Below are 26,650 nucleotides of genomic sequence, written 5' to 3'. Positions count from 1 at the left end.
ACTAACAGAAAAATTGTTATTCTTAAACTGTTAGACAGCTTAACAAAATGAGCTGGGACTTATACAGTTCCATCACATCTTTCATGTTTTCTTTTTTCGCTACTGAAGAAAATGTAAGGCAATAAGAGAACAGCTGTTTATCTTTCTTCCTTGCTTTAGAATGCAGTGTATGCTGTTACCTTGAAAAAAAAACCTAGACATAATTCATTAATTATGCTGATTTAAAAACTATTTTCAAAGTTGGCCAGTCAGACAACAAACTGAACTATGAAATACGTGTTATAGGTAGATATTTAATATAAAAGAACTGTACATCATCTTTTCCATTGCTGTTTTTTCACTTAGAAATCTGCTCAAGACCCTTTAAATTAAGGAGTAAGAAGCTTTACATTTTTTGACAAAAAGTATTATGTAATTTATGTAAACATACAGTGATAGCATACAGAGAATGGAGGAACCAAATGGACACAATCAGTTACTTCGAAATCCGTTTTTTAGTCTTAGGGAGCTTCCTTCTCCTATTTGGATTGGGAACTATTTTTTTAACCTTGAGCTCTTGCAGAACGACCTTAGGAGGGACAAGCTTTCTGCTATCTGATCTCTTCCGTTTCTGTTTGGGAGAAGAGCAGTCTTCTTGCTCCATGGGCTCAACTGCTGGTGAGTCCATTACAATGATACTTTCCTCACTCCCTGTGGGTTCTTCTATCCCATGGTGAATCCATGGCACCTCCAGACTTGATATTCGTGGTATGATCTTTTCAACCACCTCAGCAAAGGCATCCGTGCTCCTTTTAAATCCAAGTGCAAGGACAGATGTTAAGCCAAGAACCGGTGCTAGTCTTTCACTAAAACGTGGGACTTGGCCAGTGGGAACAGCTCGGCTCACACTCAGCGGAATCAAGTGAGATGTGAGCAGTGTAGGTGAGGCAGATTTACACACTAGTACAAGAAGTAGTTCATTTTTTTCTAAGGCTCGAGTGACTTCATTAATCCCAATGGCAAGCTGATTTCTGATTTCCTCGCTGGTCCAGCCATGTAGCTGAACCTCTTTGCTTTCATTCTTGTCTTGAAGCTCACCTGTGTTGGCACAGTGTTGTTCCTTCTTTTGTTTTTGCCCAGGGAAGGGTTTCTTCCGTCTCCGAAGCTCTACCTTTTTGAAAGCAAGGCGCTTCAGAACATCTTCCAAAGCGTTCAATATGAAGTGCATATCTCCTCCTTCCATAGAGCGCCACTTGAGGGCATAGGGATTATTCAAAGATGTCTTTACAGTCATGTGCTTTGACTTGCGGAGGGACCCCTTCCCTTCCTGAGCAGACATCCTGATGCTCTCTCTAGTGATGCTTTCACACTTGAGCTCTAGATTAAAAACAGCAAGAAGTACTGTGAACACCACCAAACAAGTACAATGCCTGAATATGTAGAATTTATTCCTCATGACACCATTATAGCATATTCTTGTGTCTTGATACCTTTCAGTACATGGAAAGATATCCTTTTGGATTACAAGTCCTAGATTCCCCTAGCCAACCCTGTCAGTCTTTATTAAACAGCTGAAGACATGGCACGGCCAGCATGTGTTTGAATAACCACCAATTGGACAGACCCCTACAACTGATGCATACTTTCCAATACTTTATTTCCTTCCTATTTATCTTACCCTGCATTATCCCAGCTGTCTCTCTGACACTTGTCTATGCATTTTATCAAAAGCCCTTGGAATTATGTATTTTCTTGTGCTCGACCCTTTTATCCATAGTGGTGATGTTGATATTATTGCCTTAACTTACCTGGCCATTCTATGTTTTATGATATGGTATGTTTTTAACTGATTATTTTACTTGATTGTTGTATTACTGTTTTTAGTTATTTATATGTGTTTTAATCTGTTATTCTTTGTTTCTGTGTTGGGCTTTGCCCCATGTTAGCTGCCCCGAGTCCCTCCAGGGAGATGGTGGCAGGATAGAAAAATAAAGTATTACAGTAGAGTCTCACTTATCCAACACTCGCTTATCAAACGTTCTGGATTATCCAATGCATTTTTGTAGTCAATGTTTTCAATATATCATGATATTTTGTTGCTAAATTCGTAAATACAGTAATTACTAGATAGCATTACTGCGTATTGAACTACTCTTTCTGTCAAATTTGTTGTATAATATGATGTTTTGGTGCTTAATTTGTAAAATCATAACCTAGTTTGATGTTTAATAGGCTTTTCCTTAATGTCTCCTTATTATCCAACATATTCGCTTATCCAACATTCTGCCAGCCCGTTTATGTTGGATAAGTGAGACTCTACTGTATTATTATTTTATATTAAGATTTTCTACTAAAAAGGTAATTTTCCAAACTCGAATGTTAGGATGAAAAGCTGAGAAAAGGGTAAATAAAGTAGACAAAGCCTGCCAGGGGAGCAGAGTGAGCTTCCGCGGTCAGCTCCAGCTTCTGCCAACCTAGCAGTTCGAAAACATGTAAATGTGAGTAGATCAATAGGTACCGCTCCAGCGGGAGGGTAACAGCGCTCCATGCAATCATGCCAGCCACATGACCTTGGAGGCATCTACAGACAACGCCGGCTCTTGGGTTTAGAAATGGAGATGAGCACCAACCCCCAGAGTCAGACACAACTAGACTTAATGTCAGGGGAAAACCTTTACCTTTACTCTATATTGTTTTGGAAATCAAAAGATGAACCAGGTGATAATCCTGGATTCATATTGAAACACAACAAGGTTTTATTTTTTTGTCTATTAAGTTTGCCTAACCTGTATGTTTCATTTCACATATCTGGATAGCAAATTTTAAAGAAAACATTGGCTGAAACATTGAACTACGTCTTGGGCCAATTCCCTGCCATGCAGGAAAAGCACTATCAAAGCAACCCCAACAGATGGCCATCCAGCCTCTGCTTAAATCCTCCAGAGGAGGAGACTCCAAGGCAGCACACTCCACTGCCATACAGCTCTTGCTGCCAGGAAGTGTTTTTCTAATGTTTAGGTTGACCTTTTTTCCTGCGATTTGAATTCATTGCTCCAAGTCCTAGTTTCCAGGACAGCTGAAAATTCTCTCTTCCCTATGACATCTTTTCAATTATTTAAACATGACTATCATGTCTCTGCCCAGAAGCACATATATTTTATTGACTGAATATTTTGTTGGCCTGTATATTTTATTCTTACCTCCACCTCAGTACAACTAGTGGATAAAGTCAAACTGCTATCTGCGACATTGCAGTTTCAGGCTACAGTTCATTTTGCTTCATGTCTTGATCCAGTTGACAGGTATTTTACAAACAGAAATGTTACACTTTTTTTAAGTCCTCATCCAAATGAAATGTATATAAACTGCGCCAATTCTTCAGTGTAGATGTACCCCAGAGCACACGTGGCTGCCTTGACTGCTTTAAAGCTCGCCCAGGGATAACCACCCGACCCTCGCCCTATTGCAGCTCCTGACTTGGCTTTCCCCCTCTTCCCACAAATGCTACTCCGACTCTCAGCTTCTAAAATCCTCTAAAAACACGCAAAAAAGGCAAAGTGGTCGTACTTACGAGGCTGGGCTGGAAGGGAAGCGGAAGAGGCTCTCTCTTCCGGCTCAATCTCAGGCGGAGTCTGCAAAGCAAAAGTGAGTCGGAGGCTGCACTCCCGCCACTGCCCTCCAGAGGGCACCCTTAGGAGGCTACCGTCTGTATCTCTCAATTCCCAATATCAGTGGACAATGTCCTGATGCGCACCTGGCTAGCCTGTTGCTAACCCAAACGGATTTGAGATCTGGCCAAACCAAAATCTGCACTGTAGATATAATGCAACTTGGACACAGCATATTATTTGAGAACACAGAAATGCTGGACCACTCTAACAACGATCATTTCAGACTACAAAGAGAAGCCATTGAAATCCACAAGCATGTGGACAAGGAGGAAACCATGAAAATGAGCAAAATCTGGCTACTGGTGTTAAAAAAAACTCCAAAATCACAACAGTAAATAAGAAGCAACACCCTGAAACCAGAAGAATCCCAGACATGAATCAATCAGGGGCAACTAATGACTCTGAACAAAAGTATCTAACAAAAATCTATCCTTATCCTTATACTAATTAATCCCTGGTTCAGTTATTTCAAAATCTATTTTTGTCTTCTTTTTTAAATACCCAAAGACTAGTCTACATTTTCTAGCAAATTCATCCTTGTTTCCTCCCCTTATGCCATTGGAGATCTTATCCATTTGGATATACAGTAGAGTCTCACTTATCCAAGCTAAACGGGCCAGCAGAAGCTTGGATAAGCGAATAACTTGGATGATAAGGAGGGATTAAGAAAAAGTCTATTAAACATCAAATTAGGTTATGATTTTACAAATTAAGCACCAAAACTTCATGTTATACAACCAATTTGATAGAAAAAGTAGTTCAATATGCAGAAATGTTATGTTGTATTTACAAATTTAGCACCAAAATATCATGATATATTTAAAACATTTACTACAAAAATGGCTTGGATAATCCAGAGGCTTGGATAAGCGAGGCTTGGATTAGTGAGACTCTACTGTACAGTGTTCCCTCAGTACTTCGCGGTTCACTTTTTGTGGATTCGCTGTTTCGCAGTTTTTTAATAAACTCTAAAAGACTATTATAAATAACAAAAAATACAATTTACAACCTAAGGAGGGGAGGAAGGAGAAGCCGAAGAGAGAGAAAAGGAGCCCCAAAAGCCCTAAAAACATGGCTGTGTGCCCAGGCTTTTAATCAATAAATGGCAAAGATGACATGGACTGAACTACGGACAAAGCATGAGGATGAACGGATCTGATTATATGTTTGAAATTTATATTTTGTAATTTATATTGTATTTTAATAGTTTTAACTGTTTTATGCACTGTTTGATATTGATTTTGTATGAGCATCAAATTGCTGCCATTACTGTAAGCCGCCTTGAGTCCCTTCAGGTGAGAAGGGCGGGATATAAATGTTAAAAATAAATAAATAAGATTCCCTCAGGCCAGGATGTGAAGCTTGGAAGGCCATTTAATGCTAATCAAGGTGATTAATTACAACATTCACACCGGCCTCCAACAGACAAGAGTTCTTTCCCCCACCCACAACCTTCCACAGATATATAAACCTTCCTTGCTCAGTTTCTCCATATACCTCACAACCTCTGAGGATGCTTGCCATAGATGTGGGCGAAACGTCAGGAGATAATGCTTCTGGAACATAACCATATAGCCCGGAAAACCTACAGCAACCCAATAATGCAGTTTGTCACAACTTTAACTGCCATGGTTCAGTGCTATAGAATCGTGGGAGTTGTAATTTGGTTGCAAATCCGCATTCTTTGGTAGAGAAGGTGAAATACCATGTCAAACTACAACTCCCATGGTCCTATAACATTGAGTCATGGCCGTTAAATCCGTGTTAAACTGCATTAATTCTGCAGCATAGATGCATTTCAAGTGAAGAAGTCCATTACTCATCGCATCTGTACTTTTGGTTTGTTACAATAGCATCTATTCAGTACAGAGATAATATATTTCTAGTGCTGAACGTACAACAACACAATACAGTGCAATGCTGAAATTCAGAGCGGGGAAAACACTAGGTGGCACTAAATGCAAACTTGAAACTCTTTCTGTGTGGAAGTCTCGGCTCCACATTTTTGGTACTGTATATTTGAATGAAATGATTGCTTTTAAACTGAAACAGAATAACAGCCCTTTGAAAACTACAACTTACAAAACAAAAGTGTGGGAGGGGAAGATACCAGGATGACTAAAATGCTTAAGAGTGCATCATTCTATACAGTAGAATTTATGTAGTTATGAATTTTCTGGGCTGTATTGCCATGTTCCAGAAGCATTCTCTCCTGACATTTCAACTGCATCTATGGCTGGCATCCTCAGAGGTAATAAGGTTGGAAACTAGTCAAGTGGAGCTTATAAATCATAGAATCGTAGAGGTGGAAGAGACCTCACGGGCCATCCAGTCCAATCCCCTGCAAGAAGCAGGAAAATCTCATTCAAAGCATCCCGACAGATGGCCATCCAGCCTCTGCTTAAAAGCCTCCAAAGAAGGAGCCTCCACCACAGTCTGGGGCAGAGAGTTCCACTGCCGAACAGCTCTCACAGTGAGAAAGCTCTTCCTGATGTTCAGGTGGAATCTCCTTTCCTGTAGTTTAATCTGTGAAATGTTCAGGGTATCTGTTGGAGACAGGTGTGAATGTTGCAGTTGGCCACCTTGATTAGCATCTAAAAGCCTTGCAGCTTCAAAGCCTGCCTGCTTCCTGCCTTGGGGAATCCTTTGTTGGGAGGTGTCAGCTGACCCTGATTCATTCATGTCAGGAATTCCTCTGTTTTCTGAGAGTTGTTCTTTATTTCCTGTCCTGATTTTAGTAGTTTGACACATATGCGAAGAATTCTGGGGAGTGGTCGTTTTACAAGGTCTTTAGCCTCTTTTACTAAATCCTCCTTAAGCCTCACCAAACTACAAATCCCAGGGTTCCATAGCTTTCAGCCATAGCAATTCATTTATTCTATAGTGTCCCTAGTAAAACTACATCTCCTGTGTCAATTTAAGCGCTGTCAAACGACTTCGATTCTGCAGTGTACATGCACTCCTGGAAACAGGATATGGCTTCGGTGCTTGGTGAAATCCTCACTCGTTCGTAACGCGTTACAGTGAACGTTTCTATTAGATCAGTTACTGCCGTTCCAAGGCAGCAGACGCATCCTCACTGGTGCTTTGTTTTGGAAGGCTCCGTGAGTGACGTCACAACGGTCCTGGACCAATGAGGGGCGAGAACGCTCTGAAGCCGGCGATATAAAAGGAGCTACTGCAAAGGCAGGCAGGGTTGGCGAGAGAAAGTTACTTTTGGTGAGAGAGTGAATTGGTGCTTTTCATTCAGGAGTTTAGCAGCATGTCTCTCCAGGTAGGATGATAAAGGGGCTTTTTGTTTGGGGGGGGGGGGGGTGCATCTACACTGCAGAATGAATCCTGTTTGACACCACTTTAACCACCATGGCTCAATACTATGGAGTCCTGGGAATTGTAATCTTCTGAGTCACGACTGTTTGACAAAGAAAGCTGAAAATCTTGTAAAACTATAACTCCCAGTATTCCATAGCATGGACTCAGGGCAAACAGAGGGTCAGTTGCAGATGCATTCTTGAGTTTTGTAAGGTGTGTTCCCAGATTGCACTATAATGCTTTATTATTTGAGCCAAGCCCCGGGACTGGCTCTAATTTGACAAGTTAACGTTATTATTATTATTATTATTATTATTATTATTATTATTATTATTATTATTATTATTAATTTATATCCCGCTTTATCCGCCCCCCCCCGAAGGGGACTCAAAGCAGCTTAACATAAATGCATTAGCATACAATTTAAAATATACAAATATGCAAACATTAAAATAAAATAAAATATAAACATTATTGTTAGTAGTAGTAGTACCTTGCTTTATCTCTCCTTAAGGAGACTCAAAGTAGCTTAACATAAAAACATTAGCACACATTTTAATATATACAGATATACAAACATTGAAACAGAATTAAATATAAACAATATTAAACATTCACATAAAACCATTCAACATATTCAATGCATATCCAAGTTTAAAAATTCAGTTAAAATCCATTGTCTGTCAGTGCAGCTACATCAGGCATGGGCAAAATTATATATGGGATAATATATAGGATGGACTATAGTGCAATTTATTTCTAAGACTAAATATGCAGCTGTAAATCCAAATAAAGGTGGACCCCTGAAAGGCAGAATATAAATCAAATCAGAAAAAGGAAGTATGTGATGGCTTTGCTTCTCCCTTTTTGGTAGCTAAGGACAGCCTCTTGGCTCAAAGATGTTTGATGAAATACTCTTCACATGCCTAAAATACCCTAAATGTGCCAGATACTATGTGATCTTGGGAGCTAAGGAGGGCCAGCCCTGGTTAGTGCTTGGATGGGAGAACACCAATACAACAGTGCTGTAGGCTATATTTCAAAGAAAGGAACTGGCAAAAACACCTCTTGAACATTCCTTACCTAAGAAAACACTATGAAATTCATGGGGTGGCCTTAGGTCAGTGGTTCTCAACCTGGGGTCCCCAGATGTTTTTGACTTTCAACTCCCAGAAATCCTAACAGCTGGTAAACTGGCAGGGATTTCTGGGAGTTGTGAGCCAAAAACATCTGGGGACCCTAGGTTGAGAACCACTGCCTTGGGTTAACAGGTAACTTGGAGGCATATACTGATGGGCAAATGGGTTTCGTTGTAATGGCTTTGCATCCTCTTCTGACTAGGCTTGTAGTCGCAATCCAGTGCTATTCTTGTGTTGCTAAACTACAACTCCCATCAACAGGGGTCACCAAGATCATTGAAGTTTGAAAGAGCAGTTCCACTTTAAAGTACTGCATTGTGGACTGACTTCGAATATGTTTTATGTGTAGTATATTGTAAATTTTACATTGTACTGTTTGTTCACCACTTTGAGTCTCTTTTGAGAGAGGAAAGGGGTATAAATAAATATAATGAATTTAAATGGGGAGGGAGAAGAGTGTTCTCCAAATTTTGTTGGACTATAGCTCCCATCATCTCTGGCTCGCACAGCCAATGGTGAGGAATGAGAGGAACTGCAGTCCAGTACCATCTAGAGCAGGCATGGGCAAACTTCGGCCTTCTGGTTGTTTTGGACTTCAACTCCCACAATTCCTAACAGCCTACCAGCTGTTAGGAATTGTGGGAGTTGAAGTCCAAAACACCCGGAGGGCCGAAGTTTGCCCATGCCTGCTCTAGAGTGCTGTATGTTTTATACCTCAGTTTTAAAGGTAACCAGGGCTGAATGCATAAGCTATATGTAACCTTATCTTGATTTTCCCACGCAATTAATTATGAAAATGAAATCAATTAGTGATGGTTACAGGGTGAAAAAAAGGTTGTGAAATTGCTTGGGCCACCCAGGACTTGCCTTGTCCCTTAGATTTTGGGATTTCGATTTTGAGCAATGCTAAGCCATGGCTTCCAGGGATTTATTTGGTGAATGCATTTGGCTGCCCTGCTTTCATGCTTTCCCATGCTCCACGCTCTGCTGTTTGCATCAAGCATGATCTGTTCAGGGCATAATATCTTAAAAGCAGGGAAGCTTTTCTCTCTACCTGCTGAAAAAGGGAAATGTGTTAGTCTTGCATTTCTTTGCACCAGGTCTCCTCAAGCAAGTTGCTAAATGTGTGGAAGTTACTGTTAAGCACAGTTCTCTGCCATTTATTGTGCTATGCTGCCAGCATCAGCATCCTGCAGAGGCAGTGAGGGTACTGTCATAATCCTTCCTCCAGAAGCAATCAAAATATAGCTGGAAACTGGGCCGCTTGACTTAAACTGCCAGGACTGTGGCTGAAATTCCCAAAGGAGCTTTGAGAGCTCAGTATGATTGTTGTATAACCCGCACAGACTTTGCAGCAATTCACCCAGAAAAGCAAGGAATAGAAGATGGCCAAATCCAGGCCATGGCTGCATCTTGCAGTTTAAAAATTAACGGGACATCTTTCTTAAACATTTCTTCCAGATATAAAATGCAACTCAAACTAATAGTCAAATTTAATTTGATTCCGTTCTGAATTCATTTGTTTTGAGTTCTTAAATTAGAATCTGTGGGTTCTCAGTGGAACAATGGATAGGCATCAGGAGTCTGTGAATTGGGTGCAATTTTTTCAATTTCTGCTTCTATTTGATTTTTGTTTGTTTGTTTGCTTTCTGGCCTTTTCTTGGGGGACGAGGCAGACTTTAGGAAACCAGTTGTTAGGTGCAATCAAGGCTGTATCCAAGGAGGGGTTTAGGGGATCAACCCCCCCCCCCCTGAAATTTTCCAGGTTAAAAAAACCCTGTTTTTTTAACTGATTAACCAAATCCCATGAGTGTCCACTGAAGTTTATCGATGGAACCGGATTTCTAAATTATTTTGTGTTATGGAGTTACTCTTCATGATTCGCTAAAAAAAAAATTCAACACCACCACCCCACCCCCCCTCCGATTTTTTTTCTGGCTATGGTCCTGGGTGTGATGCTTTCATTCCAGCCAATATATTTTCAATGCAATAAAAATAAATTTTATTGTATGTAAAACCTTTATTGTGTGTGTATATAGACATCGTTATATAAATATTGTGTGTTTTCTTGAGTAGGAGCAGTGGCTTTGATCAGGTTCTCCATGACTCTAGAAAAGGTTAAGAACGATTGGTTTTAAGAAGTAATTCAGAACACTCAATTATAAACTGATAATAAGTTTGTGTCTTTAAAACTTCAAAGCAACTACCTAAGATGCTGAAAATCTTTTGGGTTAGGGTTCAATATCTTGACCCACTCCTTTAAAGTTTGGAATGAAACTCAATGTGGATTCCCTGAATCACAGATATGCAACTAACTGGCCACATCTGGCTTTCCATTTTGGACTCGGCATTCTATAAAGGACAATTTAATACACAGGACACCATGGACTATTTAGTAGTAGCATGTTGTTTACATTAGAGGGTTTCCGAGGACAGCCTCCTATGTTTAGTGTATAATTTAGTCCCAGGTTAATAGCATAGAATTGTAACAAAATGAAATTTAAATAAAATTTTTGATAATAGTATGGCACTTGTGTGTCTGCCTTCTTAAAGTAAAAAAAATTCCCCAAGAGGGAGTTTAGCAGCTTATGCCCTAAGACGCATTCTGGTAGTTATGTAGAATTTGCTACTGCTTAAAAACTAAGCAGATACCAACCTTAATATAAGTCACTTCCTATTTGCATGCCTGTAGGATTGATTCTTTCACCAAGAAAAGCATTCTGTAAATGTTTGATACGATGTAAGTTGAGTCCATACTTACAGGCTCATTAGTAGTGTAGATCAGTTTTTCTCAAATTCTGGTCTTCTGGGTATTTTGGGCTTCAGCTTTCAGAATCCCTTTGCATTGATTAACACCTGCTGCTTCTGGGAGCTGAAAGCTAGAGTTTTAGAGTCACTGGTAGAGATCCATTAAAATTGTGAAAGAGATCTTTTCTTGCGAAACTGTCTTGTTAATAAGTCAAGTGAAAATCAATAGTATTTAAGTCAGGATCTATTGATTTTTTCAGTAAATCTGTTCCATGTCTGATATTATTCTAATGTCTATTATTGAAATATATTAGGTGGGTGGAAACGGTTTTACCTTTTGTATGTTGCTGAACTGCAACTTCCAGCATAGCGAATGTTGAGGAATCTTGGAAGTTACAGTTCAATATTTGGAGGGCAGCACATTTACCAATCCTTAACAGTTTGTGAACCACAGATATAGAATAGATTTATTGAAAAAATCAATAGAACCCAACTTACATATTATTGATTTTCTTAACCCAGATGGTATTCCCAAATGGAATTGACTCATTGTATCAATGGGAATGATCTAAATATTGATTTGCCATTCAGCAATTTATTTAGGGGGTCTTAATGCAGTTGAGACTTGCTTCTGTGTTTAGGTCTCATGCTTTCACATTAATATAATACAAATAATGAGTGAGTACACTGAGAGTGAAACTGATGGATGAAAAATAGTTCTAAGTATTGGCAGGATCTTTTTAAAAATCGATTATATATCATGAGTGTTTTAAGAATCTAATAGCATATTATACATGAACGTGCTATGGCTTAGAATAGCGTGGTGTAAATGGTATATGGAGTCATGGCCATGACACTGGAAAAAGAGAAGAATGGGCCCCATATTTTGTAACATCACTATCTCATAATGGAGTACAGTGTCCCATTGTTTCAAATCAATTATGTATTGTACTTGTTTCTTCTACTGAATGTCTTTTTTGTGGGAGAGTTTGTGGAAGTTATTTTTTGTGGGAGAGAATGTGGGAAACTGGTTTTGACTGAGAATCTAATGAGCCTTCTTTTCAGAAAAATACATATAAATCTATACACACAACTGTTTTGCATATACAGTAGAGTCTCACTTATCCAACATAAACAGGCCGGCAGAATGTTGGATAAGCGAATATGTTGGATAATAAGGAGAGATTAAGGAAAAGCCTATTAAACATTAAATTAGGTTATGATTTTACAAATTAAGCATCAAAACATCATGTTATACCACAAATTTGACAGAAAAAGTAGTTCAATATGCAGTAATGTTATGTTGTAATTACTGTATTTACAAATTTAGCACCAAAATATCACGATATATTGAAAACATTGACTACAAAATGCATTGGATAATCCAGAACGTTGGATAAGCGAGTGCTGGATAAGTGAGACTCAACTGTAATTAATATTGCATTGGAAGTTGATATCCTTTGCATATACAAGTCTGGAATGCAATTTTTTTACAATTAACAATTTAAAAGACTGAAATTTGACTTTCAAATTGACTGGAATGAAATTAAAGGAGTGGTGGAATCATTGTGCCCAGATTACATACTAGAATTGAGATTATTTTAATTAGATTTACCTGGAGGTAATTCCTGCTGGGTTAACTCCTAGATAACTCTGTTCAGATTGCATCCAAAGGAGATTTTTAAAAAGTACACTGTGATGATAACACCATCTATGCTTGCTACTCAATTTTAAAAGATACTTAAATCCTTTGGTGCAGAAGCCAGTAGGTGCCCCTTCAGTAGTGATTTGAAATCATGCAGTCACTTGAAAAACAAGTTGTTATCGGCTTTTAATATAGTTACTTCACATTTTAATGCTGACAGCATAGTGTATTGGTTTGGGTGTTGGACTAGACTTTGGAGACCAGGATTCAGATCTTCGCTCAGCCATGAAAACACATTGGATGACCTTGGCTGGGTGTCACACTCTCACCACCAGAGACCCCTGATACTTACCAAGAAAAAAGCATTATCGGTATTTTTTTTAAAGACAACCCTTATAAAACCGGTGGAACTCAGATTCAGAACCTCCTGTTTTTAAGGGGAAATCAGACTTGTAGCAAAGGGAAAATTATCTGTAAACAGTATACTGATTACTTCAGCAGGATACAATCTTCCAACATACCTGGGAACATTAGGCTTGTTCAAGTGAAACAGGGCAGGATGGAGGCCTCAGGTGGAATGGTTGGGAGGCTGCCAATACTGCTTTCCAGCATCTGGTGGCTGTATCCTTTTGTATAAAAGTAGGCCTGGTCTAGCTGATAGGTCATTAGGAAGACAGCATCCACAAAACTCATGAGGGTCACCTTTGGTTGAGCCATTCTCTCACCAGAGCTGATCTTGCAAAATTACCAATGGGAGGAAATCTGGAATGCAATAGTGGAAATAATATTTATGCTTTTATTTGGTAACAGTTTACACAGCTAAGTGTGTGTCCAGATTGGGATTGCCTTGTTTTTGTTGTGTGTTTTTAAGACATTTTGAATTCATAGCAACCCTATCATGGGACTTTCTGGGGCTTAATGTGTAACTAGTCCAAGGTCACTAGTGGATATCCATAGTCAAACAGGGAATCAAACCCTGGTCTCTTGAGTCTCAGTCTAATCTTCAAACCACTGTACCACTCTAATTCGTGGATTACGTTTCTATCTATAAATGTTGCTTAGAATCATGACAATCTTTCATTTTTCAAAAAAATAAAAATTGTATTTAACATGCTGCAGAGAAACTAAGCCTTACAGTAGGACTGAAATCATTTGTCCCTTTTAGCTAGTAATTCCTAAGATTGCGACTGGAGTTATCTTAAGTTTTCTGCCTTGAAGAGCTTATTATAGTCCAAAAAGAATAACATTTTGCAGGTCTTTTAATATGCCTTTCTTGTAGTGTGAGACTGAGCATAACCTTTTACCCATGAAGGTTATAAAATGATTAGCTTGCCAACAAACATGGAAACAAAATTGCAACCTACTGAGAAAGCGGATACTGAATAGAGATGGAAGGATGCCAGGCGCCTTCTATAGCTGCACTGCAGCTTTTCCACACACTGTTCTCCTCAGTCTATGCAATATGAAAGCTTCACTGCATGGACCAGCTGGTGCATAGAAAGCTGTTGAACACTCAGTTCTCTTGTTCTGACAAGGAAGGACACTGCCACTCCCTGGTTGGAAGGGCTGGATGAAATGTATTCAAGTACCTCATTTGCCAGCACCACAGAATTTTGTGCCTTAATGCAGCTGCCAGGATTTTGGGATTGATTTTGAGAAAAAATAGTTACTGCATTGGCTCAGCCTATATTTTTAAAAAGAGGCTGCATAAGCGATGACTCTCCTTAAAATCTGATCCACAGTCTCATGTAGCACCGTTCAAAGCTTCAATTTCAGGTTTTGAATAGAGATAGTAGTAAAAGACTAAATACTTTCCTGTAGATACCAGATTAGTCTAGACCAGACTAGATTCTTTCCTGAAGGCCTCATGTAGCCATCAAGCGAATTCTCCCATCCCTGGCCCATGCTTAAAATGGAATAATAATGGAAAGGTGCAAGTGGAAAGAGGCTAGACCTGGATGTAAGTGTTCAATTAAAATAGTGGCATCTCTTATTTTACTTATTATTTTTCTTTCTCATCAGGCTGACTTTGACAGTGTAGCGGAAAAAGTTAAAAAATTAAAGACCAGACCTACTGATGATGAACTAAAAGAACTGTATGGACTCTATAAACAGGTCACCGTGGGAGACATTAATATTGGTAACTTTATGCAAACCCCATATTATTGTTCAGACCTCATTTACAAATTCACATGTGCTTATATTGAAATAATGATTTGCATTGTGTCTTTTAACAGAGTCTCCTGGAGCTCTAGACCTCAAAGGCAAAGCCAAATGGGAATCATGGAACCAGAAGAAAGGTTAAAATTAATGTAGATTTTGTTTAGATTCAAACCTTTTTTGATAGACAAAGACATGGTAATAACTGGTAGTTTTTCATTACAGGTATGTCAAAGGAAGATGCCATGAAAGCTTATATTTCTAAGGCGAACGGGCTGATCCAGAAATATGGACTGTAGGATTCACCAAGTACCTTGAGTCTGATTAGCTCAAAGACCTTAGGTATTGCTAACGTCCAGTCGGACATCAAACCGTTATCATGCCTAAGTTCTTTAAATGGACACTTTATGATTCTGGTTGTATTTGTTCACAATAAATTTTTATTGGACACAGAGTTTGTTTGTATTTTTAAAACTGGCTAATAATGTTCATGGTTCAGACAACACAAACGTTCGCACCATTCTCTTCACTACTAGACTGTTGTGAGTACCATGTTACACAAAGATTAATTGGCATAGTTTTCTAATGTTTTTTTTTGCCACTGTCTGCATTTGTAAAGATGATTAAATTCAGTATTAAGTGGCAATAGGTGTTGGGAATGTAAAAGCATGTATTTTAAGATTGTTAGCCAGACAGAGTAACAGACTTAATTGCAGGAAACATCATGGAACCTTTTCAAGACTTTTAGCCCTAAGTCTTATTCATAGGGTTACTGTAAGTTGAAATTTACTTGACAGCAGTTAACAACTAATGGACTATCTGCAGCACCACATTTCAGGGTGTCAGTAAATAGTTTATATTGCTCCATTTGTGACCAGTAAGCCTCATCCTGAGCAGATTCCTAGATTTCTGTATCATTCTGGTGCCGAAGCCAAGAGGCATACAGTGACTCAAGTCAGATAGTACCATTGCAAGTTTGCATGAGAACTGATGCAGAACGGGGAAATTGTCATACTTTGAGAGCAGGCTTTCCCTGTTATTTGTGAATACCCTGAAGGCATCAGATCTTGCCTCATGTTGGAAGCTAAATAGGATTGGTCCTGGCTAGTACTTGAATGAGAGACATCCAATGAAACCAGGTGCCATAGGTCATGTTTCAGAAGAAGGAACTGGCAAAAAAAAACCTGAGTCTTCCTTGCCTAAGAAAACCCTGTGAAAATTCCCAGGTTTGTCATAAGTCAACAGGTGACTTGAAGGCATATACATAAAGCTGCAGGTAGTATGTCATAAGGTTGAAACGAAGAGCTACATTGGGGGTTGCAATCATGTTCACTTTCAAGCAAAGTCCCTTTGACTAAACTGCAAAATACTGTAAACAATCTATACATATAGTATAGTCCTGTGCAGCTACAATCAACATGGGTAATTTTGATTTAGTCAGTAGAACACTATTGTTCTTGAAAGACAGCTTTGCCTCCTTAATAAGAAAAAAGTATATTGCTCTTTAAAGAAAGAATCTCAAGGCTTAACACATAAGAGAATGTCAGATAACTAGAGCATGCATGAATTAATATCTAGTGTTATATGATATTTTTATTCAGACAATCGGGTTAGCCTTCATATGATAATGGGCAGAAAGTGCGTGAAATGTTAGGAAAATGAATGAAGCAAATGAAAATAATTCCAGTTACATGCTCGAGAATGGGGAATTCTGGTATCTGCCTTCTTGTTTTTTTTGTGGTTTTAAAATCACATATAAGGAATCAGTTCTGTTACTCCGTTTATTGCTATTCACATAATTTTTCATGGTATCTTGACCATCATGCTATACACTCTTAGCGTGATACTCAGGAAAATCTGAGAGTTGCAAAAGTCTTTTGAGGGAATAAAAAACTGAATATGTGTAAGCACTACAAATGTCTTGCGACTTGATAAGGTGCCAGTTACTCCCCTGAATTTTTCCCAGTTGTGATGAGCAAGTTGCAACTGATTTGCTCTGCATATAGTTTGTAATACATAAATACTATTTGTTTTTAAAATCATGGCTTCACAGATTTTTATCTGATGTCTACAGCATTTAACATTACATAAATACCAGTCAAGCCTGCCAGCTAATTCCTACCTGTGTTTCTTTTATGCTTGTAAGGATATCCACTATTATATAGATTATTATCTCTGTTCCAAAGGAAAACAAAGCCAATGAACTCCTGCACCTGGAACATGGAAGGTATCTATAATGTTATTTTGCTGGACCAAGTAGTTTTTGAATTCTTAAACCTACAAGAAGCATAGATTCCCAGAATGAAGTTCTCAGACCTCAGAAGAGCTAATTTGGAGTGCAACTCCTAGAATTCTTCAGCCAAGATGATCATTGAGTCCTTGCTTTGAGTCCCCCTCGGGGTAGAGAAAGGCAGGATATAAATATTGTAAATAAATAAATCATTGGCCATGTCATGGATAATACAACCCAAACAAAAAAAATTCTTGGTGTCTTGGTTTTTATGCCTGTTCCTACGGTTATTTGGAGCTTTGATTCAGAAAACTGCACCAGATAGACCCCATCAACTCTAGGTACTTAGATACGGCCATCTGGTTTTCTATGGAGATGGCAACTAGTAGATGGATTAGGTTCTGTATCTCACAAACAAGAGCCGATAGAGGAAAACTGGTGCCATTTTTGGAATCAGCAGATCAAATATAACCAGAAAGAAACATCTAAGGCCACTGTGTTTTGGCCACTGTTATTGGAATTGTAGTCTTAACCTCTCTTTCACACACATCTTTTCTTACATCTGAAAATTAGAAATGGCTGTTAATCTAATTCCAGAGAGAAAACACATAAGAATAGGAACAAGTTTTTTGCAGAATACTCAGCAAAATGAAAATAAATTACAAGTTACGGTAAGTATTCCTGACACAGTATTTTGGCCCTGAACCAACATGCTTGTAACATCTAGTTAATTTATTCAGGCCAAGTTAGCATATTATAGTACAAGAATCTGTTGAATGTGCTCCAAATTCTATTTAACAAAGACTTCCGTTGTTTCATTGCTTTCCTTTCCAGAAACACGTTTAGTAAAAAAGTCTGGATAGAAAGGGATGTGACTTGCATTACAAGTACAGTACAACCATTCAGAGAATGGGGGACTTGCTGCATATTTATGCTGATGATGCCTGCTTATTCTTTTATCTTGCCAAAGGTATAGAAATGTCTGTTGCAAGGGTCTTTTAGTGCCATGACAAGAAACAGGATAGCCATGAGAATTACTTCACTGAGTAACAGGATGCTGTTTTGCAATTAATGTTGCAAAATAATTGAACACTCTTCCACATAGTACAGGATTTCAGATAATTGCAGTTCACTCTCTCGCAAGATCATTTATCTGTGAGGATTGTCCAGAATAAAGGAATGTGGATTTCAAAAAGGAGGTAAATGTGCTGTGGGCATCATAAATCCATTTTACCCATGTCAGTGGTGCAACTAGACAATATAGTGGTGTGTATGAAATGTATTCAAATTTAATAGATTATATATTTTTAATTTTCTAATTGTTTAGCTTTATGGAGATAATCACAGAAGGGGTCCCCTGGGCCATCAAGTCCAACCGCCTGCTCAAGTTCCAAATAGAGCATCCCCAGCAAGTAGTTGTGAGCTACCTTTTTGAAGACTTCCACTTTCATCACCTCTCTAGGCAATTATTTCAATTCAATTGCCAAACCACTCTCGATGTCAAGAAGTTCCTCTTAATACACAAACCAGATCTACCCTGTTGTAACTTAAACTCATTAGAAATTCTATATTTATTTATTTATGTATTTATTTAATTTATATACTGCTCTTTTCCCCCAGGGGGACCCAGAGCGGTCTTACATAAAGGCAGAATTAAATTAAATACCAACAAGTAGAAAAACCAAACATAAAACAGAAATAAAAGCCGATATCAAATCAGATTAAAACAAAACCATGTGACCATTACAAAAGGGGAAGTTTCAAGCTAGAGTCAGAGCCAGTCTGTGTTCGAATTAATATTAATCTATCAGGTCATATCAGCTCATATCTTAGGATGGGCCAAATGCCTGATCCCACAGCCAGATCTTCAGCTGCTTCCTAAAATACATGAGTGAGGGGGCTTTCCTAATCTCTCTTGGCAAGGAGTTCCACAGCCGCGGAGCCACCATCGAAAAAGCCCTGCCTCTCGTCCCCACTAACCTCACCTGCGACAGCGGCAGGACCAAGAGTAGGGCCTTACTCGAAGATCTTAATCTGTGGGACAGCCCGTAGGAGGAGATACGTTCTGAGAGGTAAGTTGGACAAGAGCTGTTTAAGGTTTTGTAGGCCAAAGCCAGCACTTTTGAATTGTGCCCAGAAGCTAACAGGCAGCCAGTGGAGCTGCTTCAAGAGAAGAGTTTTATGCTCCCTGAATGGTGCTCTAGTTAGTAACCTGGCTGCAGAACGTTGGACTAGTTCCAGCTTCTGAACAGTCTTCAAAGGCAACCCCACGTTGAGTGCGTTGCAATAGTCCAAACAAGATGTAACAAGAGTGTGGACCACCATGGCCAAGTCTAGCCTCTGAAGCAGCAGAGAAGAAGCTTGCACCCTCTTTGTGGCAGCCCTTGAAGTGTTTGAAGAGTGCAATCCTGTCTACCTTCAGTCTTCTCTTCATCATAATTTAATTATGCATTATATTCATATCTCATGTTCATATATTTGCAGTGTTGACATAGCCTGTAATCCTGTTCCTAGTCATTTGAAATTAAATCTCGTTAATTTAATGTAACTTTGCAACTCACGGGATAGGGAAGTAGAGAAAGAGAAGAGGAGGTGGTTGAGATGAATGCCCCGCTCTCCTTTGGTTTCCCCGCCATCCACTGCTGACTTTAGACTCACTGACAACATGCATCCCGCATACTATTTGTATACACTACTTGCAAGGGAATGAAGCACACAATATTAAAAGGTTGTCCACTTGCTTGAGATGATGCTAAAAAGACATCGTAATGCTAGCAATAATTGTGTAAGCTACAGATCACTATGAGAAAGATACAAAATGCTTGCCACATGAGTCTAGGATATTCCTTGTCCCCAATAAGGCCTAAGGTTGCATCATCCCTTGAAAATTATAGGAAGCTGATTTTGTGGATTTTTGCCACCATACTTCCTTCAAACTGCTCCCGCCCATCTTTTGGAGCTTTGCAGCTGGATAATGAACAATTATGAATGGATACTCTTTTCAAAACAATGTTTCTTAAATGTTATGATATTTAACCTTGTTCTTTTGAGCAGCCAATGCCATTTATCAAATAAAAGACCAAAATTAATTCATTTCATTAGAGGTTTTTTCATAAGTGGTAAATGCATTTAGGAGAAAGATTTTGCAGAGATTAATAAGCGTATTGCAGAGACTCTCCTACAGTTAATATTGACAGCAAAGTCGTTTAAGCTGCATTGTGTAAACAAAGTGTTCATTTATATCTCTGCAGTAAATGTTTGTGGATGGTTTTGATAGGTTATTATGGTGCATTTAAAAATGCTTCCTTATACATGTAGAAACATTTACAGGTAAGAAATCTAAATTACGTTACATTAGGTTTCTTAACAAAATGCAATGAAATACTTATTGGAAAAGCGGGATTTGAAGAGAATATGATTGTATAATAGCCCAGTTATATTGAGAGAGTTTTTTTTTAGAAACCCCAGAAATGTATGCTGTTCATATGTGTAGCCCCTGAAAAAAGCAAAGCAATAATATAAGGGTTAAAGTACATTGGGCTTTTTTTACAAAACAGGATAACTATAAGACCTGTTTAAAGAATGAAATACAACCAGTAATGAGCACGCAAAGATCGATTTCCGTGCTTTATACCCATTGGCTAGATGTCTGCCTGCCTGTATACATAAAATAAATAAATTTTAAAACGTAGGATTCTTGGGAAAAAATGCCCCCTTAGACACCCATGCAGACAAAATGGGTAAAATGAAATAACTTTTAAAAATATAGTAAAACTACCTTACTAACAACTGCAAAATATTAACATGAGGAGAGTTCTTTGAAAAAGTCAGTTTTGCAACAAGCAAAGTCTAACATATAAATCCATGAAATCTCATGCTGTAGTGTTCTTGTTAGTACCACAGGACTCTTTCAAGAAAATTAACTGCTACTGGAAACTCTTCTGAGAAAGGCAGTGGTTTCTAAATGCTCAATGGAAGACATTCAGCAGGAAAACATTGCCATCTTCTGGGCAATCCACAACTATACAATGTGATGCTGATTTATAGCCTCCGGTCCATCATCATAGGCGATTATCACTCCTGTATGATTTGCCTTCCAAGTGGCGGTGGGTCCGTTAGTGACTAGAGAGATCTATTCTGGACCCGCATATTCTCTTGCAGTGAGGACATTGATTTCCAGGTAGAAAGTGGTCCCGACAAGGGTTGATGCATCTTTCTCTTGACACATTTCTCCCTTTCACCCTCGATTCGGGCATCTTCAAATTTCACAACATTGTTGGTAATAGCTGACTTTCAGTTAGAACACTCAAGGGCCAGGGCTTGCCAATTCTCAGTGTCTATTCCATAGTTTTTAAGGTTAGCTTTAAGACCATGTTTAAATCAATGTTGCTGTCCAGTAACATTCTGTTCTCCATTCTTGGTTGAGAGTATAGTAACTGTTTTGGGAGATGGTGATCAGGCATTTGGACAATGTGGCTGGTCCAGCGAAAATGATGGCAGAGAATCATTGCTTCAGTGCTAGCAGTCTTTGCTTTTTCCAGCACGCTGACATTTGTCCACTTGTCTTCCTGAGAGATTTGCAGGATTTTTCAGAAGCAACGATTATGGAATCGTTCCAGAAGTCAAGAGTGATGTTTGTAGACAATCCATGTTTCACAGGCTATAACGGTATTGGGAGGAAAATAGCTTTATAAACAAGCATCTTGGTATCCCTACGAATATCCCGATTCTCAAATACTTTGCTTTGTTTTAAAAAATGCTACACTTGCAAAGCTCAGACAGTGTTGTAGTTCGGTGTCAATGTTGACTTTTGTGGAGAGGTGGCTGCCAAGGTAGCGGAAATGGTCAACATTTTCTAACGTTACACCATTACATTTTATTTATGGCATTGTAGAAGGCTTTGTTGGTGTCTGCTGGTGGAGCACTTTGGTTTTCTCAATGTTCAGTGATAGCATCATATTCTCATGGCTGCTTCTAATTACAGACTCATTCTGAATAATATTTACAACTAGAACAACTACTGTTGTTTAATCATGTGCATAGGGTATGGGCTTCAAACACTGGTTTTACTGAGTGCATATTCTAGATCTCTACTGTTAACAAGTAAGATATAAGAAGCACTCTACACTCAATAAAATCAGAATGTTTAATTGTCATAACCACATTTTCAGAGTAAATGTGGAGATCTCCATCTGTTCCACTCCCATGGCACCATTTTTGTGGTGTCCTAGATATATTTGTGGTTCTTGGCTTAGACTTCATTCCCAAAACCCCACCACACTTCTTGAATTGCAGCTGTCATCACAGCCACTGTGCCTGAACGAAAGTTGCCCAATAGCACTATTATAGCCTTCTCCAAATATCACGTGTATATTACTTGAAACAATTATTGAACAGAAGTTGTCGATTACTTGGAGTACAAAAACTTAGGGTTAAAATTCCAAGGTTTCTTTAACTCATCCAGATACTAACTGACCTGAATGTGCCTCATTCACTCTTTAGTTTACCCATCTCTTTGCAGATAGGACAGGCTGATCCTGTCCTAAACAAGTTCTTACTATAATTTTAAAATGCCTGATACAAATCTTAACATTGTGAATTCAGCAGGTCTGAAATCATAATAATAGTTACCCAGCCATACAGTGAGCAAGGCCTCATTGATATCCAGGAATAATTTACTGTAGGATAAACTGTAAGAGAAAACATAACGACAAAGCATCACATTTGAAACTCCCAGCTGAAGCTACTCAAATGATATCAATGAGCTTGTCCCAAGAAATGATAATTTCTCTCAGTTTAAGTGGAAGGCCTATGCTTCATTACATATTAATTGAATTAATTATCAACATCAGGGCACAAAATAAGGATTCAAAGAAAGAGAACAGACCCTGGGGCTGGCTCTACACTGCCCTATATCTCAGGATTTGATCCTAGATTATATTCTTACCCCAAATTATCTGGCAGTGTAGTCTCATATATCCAGTTCAAAGCAGATAATCTGAGATCAGATCCTGGGAAATAGGGCAGTCTAGATCCAGCCTGAGACAAACTCAGATGTGAACTTTTTTTCTATATCTATTCTGGCAGCTCCTGATAATGTCACCTATAAGACTCCATAATCTGAAACTGCATTATATGTTCAGTGTAGACTCATATAATGCTTAACTCAAATGATATGAGCCAATGGGATATAACCCTGTTAATGTTTTTGAACTGTGATTCTCAGTATCACTTACCATTTGCTGTATCGGCAAGGGCATAATGGGATTTGCAGTTCAGCTTCATCTGGAACTCCATATTCTTCCCATCCTTGCCATAAAAGAATACATGGATGCTGATCTGACCTCAGAAATGACAATATTTGGGCTGTAGACTTTGTTCTGAAAGAAATTACTGTGGATCAAAAGGAGACAAGAGTGAGAAACTGCCGTGTTACAATTACAGTCCATCACTGAAAGTTGAAATCAGGAAACTGGCTTCTTACCACAGTACACATGTTAATTGGATTACCAATTAACATGATGTTCATCACTTACATCAGTACTGAAGTCACTTGCCACAAAATTGGTACTGTATTACAGTTGGACCTCTGTATCCACGGATTCTGTATCCACAGCTTTAAAAATATTTCTTTTAATATCCAAAAAAGCAAACCTTAATTTTAGCATTTTAAAATAATGGATACTATTTTACTTTGCAATTGTACACAATTGGAGTTGAGCATTTTGCTATCCATCAGGTGCTGGAACCAAATCCTAGCAGATACCAATGGCGCACTGTATGTACCATTTAGGTAACAATTTGGTGAATGCTCATTGTAAATAAATATAATCTCTGGCAGCAATTTTTGCATCTCATTTTCCTATCTAATCCTCTGTTTGTGTATGTGTCTTCAACTCACCCATCGCCTTATGTTGACTCCATCAATTTTAATAAGGTTTTCTTAGGCAAGGATGACTCAAAGCTGGTTTTGCCAGTTCCTTCTGCCTGAAATATTCAGCGCCTGGTGTATTCATTGGCCACCCAAGTACCAACCACAGCCTACTATTATTATTATTTATTGTTCCCCACTTCTGAGGCAAGAAATTGATGAATAAAATATCTGCTCAGCCCTTAAATGTGATCAGGAGCCTCTTATTTAGGCAGGTCTCGTACCATATACATGGTTGAAATTTTACATAACATTTCTTCTAACAAAAGTCACTATACCAAAAAAAACCCCAACATACCATAATAAACATGATTTAAGATGTCACAAGCCTTTCACCCTCCCCCCTTTTCTTAGGAAACCAAGTTAAAGAGGTGTCAAATTGTATTCCGCAGTGTAGGGAAATGTTCCCAAACAAGAGCCAGTTGATTTTCTTCTAGTTTTGTATCATTTTGTGTGTAGTTTTGTTTGGGATAGCTGTGGGGATATTCCACCCGGCTGCCCCTGAGGCCCTGGATGCTCTTGCTATTGTTGCTATTGTTAGAAGCCATGGGAAACAAAAGAGGGGGCAAGGACAATGGGCAAGTAAGGCAGAAGGTTTCAGTTTCAAAAAAAGAGGGAAAATAGGGCATAATAACCATGAAACTGATTGGGAGGACAGACTGAAAACTCTGCTTTTCAGGGCACAGAATTAGAATTGGAATAGACCTCCAAGACTAGGCAGTCCAATTCCCTGCCATGCAGAAATACACAATCAAAGCACTCCCGATAGATGGCCATCCACTCTGTCTTTGTATGTGACTTCGAATCACCCTATATTTCTTGAAGCTGCTTAAAACGAGGAGGGCGGTGTAAGTAGAATCCTGATGAAGGAGAGAAGAAACAAAGAAAAACATGAGGAAACGAAGGGCCATAGGGGCCGGGCTGTGGCGCAGGCTGGTGAGCAGCCTGCTGCAATAAATCACTCTGACCATGAGGTCATGAGTTCGAGGCCAGCCTGTGGTGGGGTGAGCACCCGTCAATTAAAAAAATAAAAAATAGCCCCTGCTCGTTGCTGACCTAGCAACCCAAAACATAGTTGCATCTATCAAGTAGGAAATAAGGTACCACTTAAATTTAACTAATTTACGACGTTGGAATGAGGAAGTGCCGTCACAGTGGATGATGAAGCAGCTGCTCCCCCCTGTGGCCAGAATTGAACATCCCCTCAGGAGAAGGTTAAATTGCCTCTGTGTCTGTCTCTGTCTCAGTTCTATGTGTATATGGGCATTGAATGTTTGTCCTATATGTATATAATGTGATCCACCCTGATTCCCTTTAGGGGTGAGAAGGGTGAAATATAAATACTGTAAATAAATAAATAAAACCCAGATTAGTAATGTGTGAAGGTTTCCCCTTGACATTAAGTCTAGTCGTGTCCGACTCGGGGTGTGTGTGTGTGTGTGTGTGCTCATCTCCATTTCTAAGTTGTAGACACCTCCAAGTTCATTTGGCTGACATGACTGCATGGAACACTGTTACCTTCCTGCCAGAGCGGTACCTATTGATCTACTCACATTTGCATGTTTTTGAACGGCTAGGTTGGCAGAAGCTAGGGCTAACAGGGGGAGCTCACCCCACTCCCCGGATTTGAACCGCCAGCCTTTCAATCAGCAAGTTTAGCAGCTCACCAGTTTAATCCGCTGCGCCACCGGGGGGCCCTTAATCCAGAGTATCAAGGCAGAAAATCCCACACTATCTACTTTGAACTGTGACCCCTTCCACACAGCTGAATAAAATCCCACATTATCTGCTCTGAAATGGGATATATGGCAGTGTGGACAAAGGGACCTTCCACACAGCCATTTAACCTAAAATATCAAGGCAAAAAATCCTGGTATCTGCTTTGAAATGGGTTATCTGAGGCCGCTTCCACACAGCTGAATAAAATCCCACATTATCTGCTCTGAACTGGGATATATGGCAGTGTGGACTCAGATAACCCAGTTCAAAGCAGATATTGTGGGATTTTCCGCCTTGATATTCTGTGTTATACGGCTGCGTAGAAGGGCCTTTTGTCCACACTGACATATATTCCATTTCAAAGCAGAAAATGTCGGATTTTATTCAGCTGTGTGGAAGGGGCCTCAGATATTCCAGTTCAAAGCAGATATTGTAGGATTTTCTACCATGATATTCTGCGATATAGGGCTGTGTGGAAGAGCCTGGAGAAAGAACTCTTGTTTGTTGGCGGCAAGTGTGACTGTTACAATTAATCACCTTGATTAGCATTGAAAAGCCTTGCAACTTTTGTTTACTAGGGGCCCCTTCCACACAGCCCTATACCCCAGAATATCAATGCAGAATAACACACAATATCCGCTTTGAACTTGGTTATTTAAGTCCACACTGCCATATATCCCAGTTCAAAGCAGATAATGTGGGATTTTATTCCGCTGTGTGGAAGGGGCCTAGGCCTCCAAGCCTCCTCTCGAGTTCCCGCAGAGACAGTCGGCTCCGCCTCAGAGGCGGCACTAGGCCTCCCTCCTCCTCCTCTGTGGGCTTTGAATATGGGGTAAAGGTAAAAGGGAGGCCCTGAAAGAAGGAGGAGGAGGAGGAAGAACGGCCTCCGCCTTCCCAGTTTGTTTTCCCATCTTTGCTTACCGTCGCGCTTGTTGTGGCTGGGCCTGAGGAAGGAAGGAAGGAGCCAGGCCCGGGCGGGCTATGAGGTGAGTTGGAGACATGGCGGCCAAATGGAAGGGCGCTTTGCTCTCTCTTTTCCTAAAGGCGCCAGGGCCGCACCTTTGGAGGGGGACAGTGAGAAGCTGGAGGTGTCCTGAAAAGGGGACACCAAGCCTG

At 39.4% G+C, this 26,650-nt stretch overlaps 2 protein-coding genes and 1 long non-coding RNA gene across 11 annotated transcripts in view; 2 read left to right on the top strand and 1 right to left on the bottom strand.

Annotated features, from left to right (window-relative positions):
- Positions 1-273: 273 nt before the first annotated feature.
- On the bottom strand, positions 274-26,589 carry rpp38 (ribonuclease P/MRP subunit p38). Of its 8 annotated transcripts, XR_009999679.1 has the most exons (7): positions 26,456-26,589; positions 23,121-23,277; positions 16,777-16,867; positions 13,016-13,256; positions 10,863-10,966; positions 3,547-3,611; positions 274-1,356 (listed from the first exon to the last, which is right to left on the bottom strand). It is a non-coding gene; the product is annotated as a ribonuclease P/MRP subunit p38 (long non-coding RNA). The 8 variants fall into 8 exon arrangements; XR_009999678.1 differs by lacking the exon at positions 16,777-16,867; XR_009999681.1 differs by lacking the exons at positions 13,016-13,256; positions 16,777-16,867.
- acbd7 (acyl-CoA binding domain containing 7) lies at positions 6,768-15,108 on the top strand. The gene is made up of 4 exons (XM_003222091.4): positions 6,768-6,924; positions 14,517-14,634; positions 14,732-14,794; positions 14,880-15,108. Exons 1-4 carry the CDS (start codon positions 6,913-6,915, stop codon positions 14,951-14,953), a joined length of 267 nt encoding a protein of 88 aa, XP_003222139.2. The 5' UTR covers positions 6,768-6,912; the 3' UTR covers positions 14,954-15,108.
- The window catches only part of crot (carnitine O-octanoyltransferase), a 31,867-nt gene continuing 31,603 nt past the window's right edge, over positions 26,387-26,650 (top strand). Inside the window, exon 1 of one of the 2 annotated variants that reach the window (XM_062957406.1) lies at positions 26,387-26,520. Coding sequence is in view for 1 of the 2 variants with exons in the window: in XM_062957405.1 (XP_062813475.1) it covers positions 26,534-26,650 (117 nt within the window). In the remaining variant the exon portion in view is untranslated. The other variant, XM_062957405.1, reaches the window with a different exon arrangement.

The sequence above is a fragment of the Anolis carolinensis genome, chromosome 6 (assembly GCF_035594765.1).
Source record: "Anolis carolinensis isolate JA03-04 chromosome 6, rAnoCar3.1.pri, whole genome shotgun sequence".
Classification (NCBI taxonomy): domain Eukaryota; kingdom Metazoa; phylum Chordata; class Lepidosauria; order Squamata; family Dactyloidae; genus Anolis; species Anolis carolinensis.
Note: the sequence above shows the minus strand (reverse complement) of the source record. Positions and strands in the feature narration are given on the sequence as shown.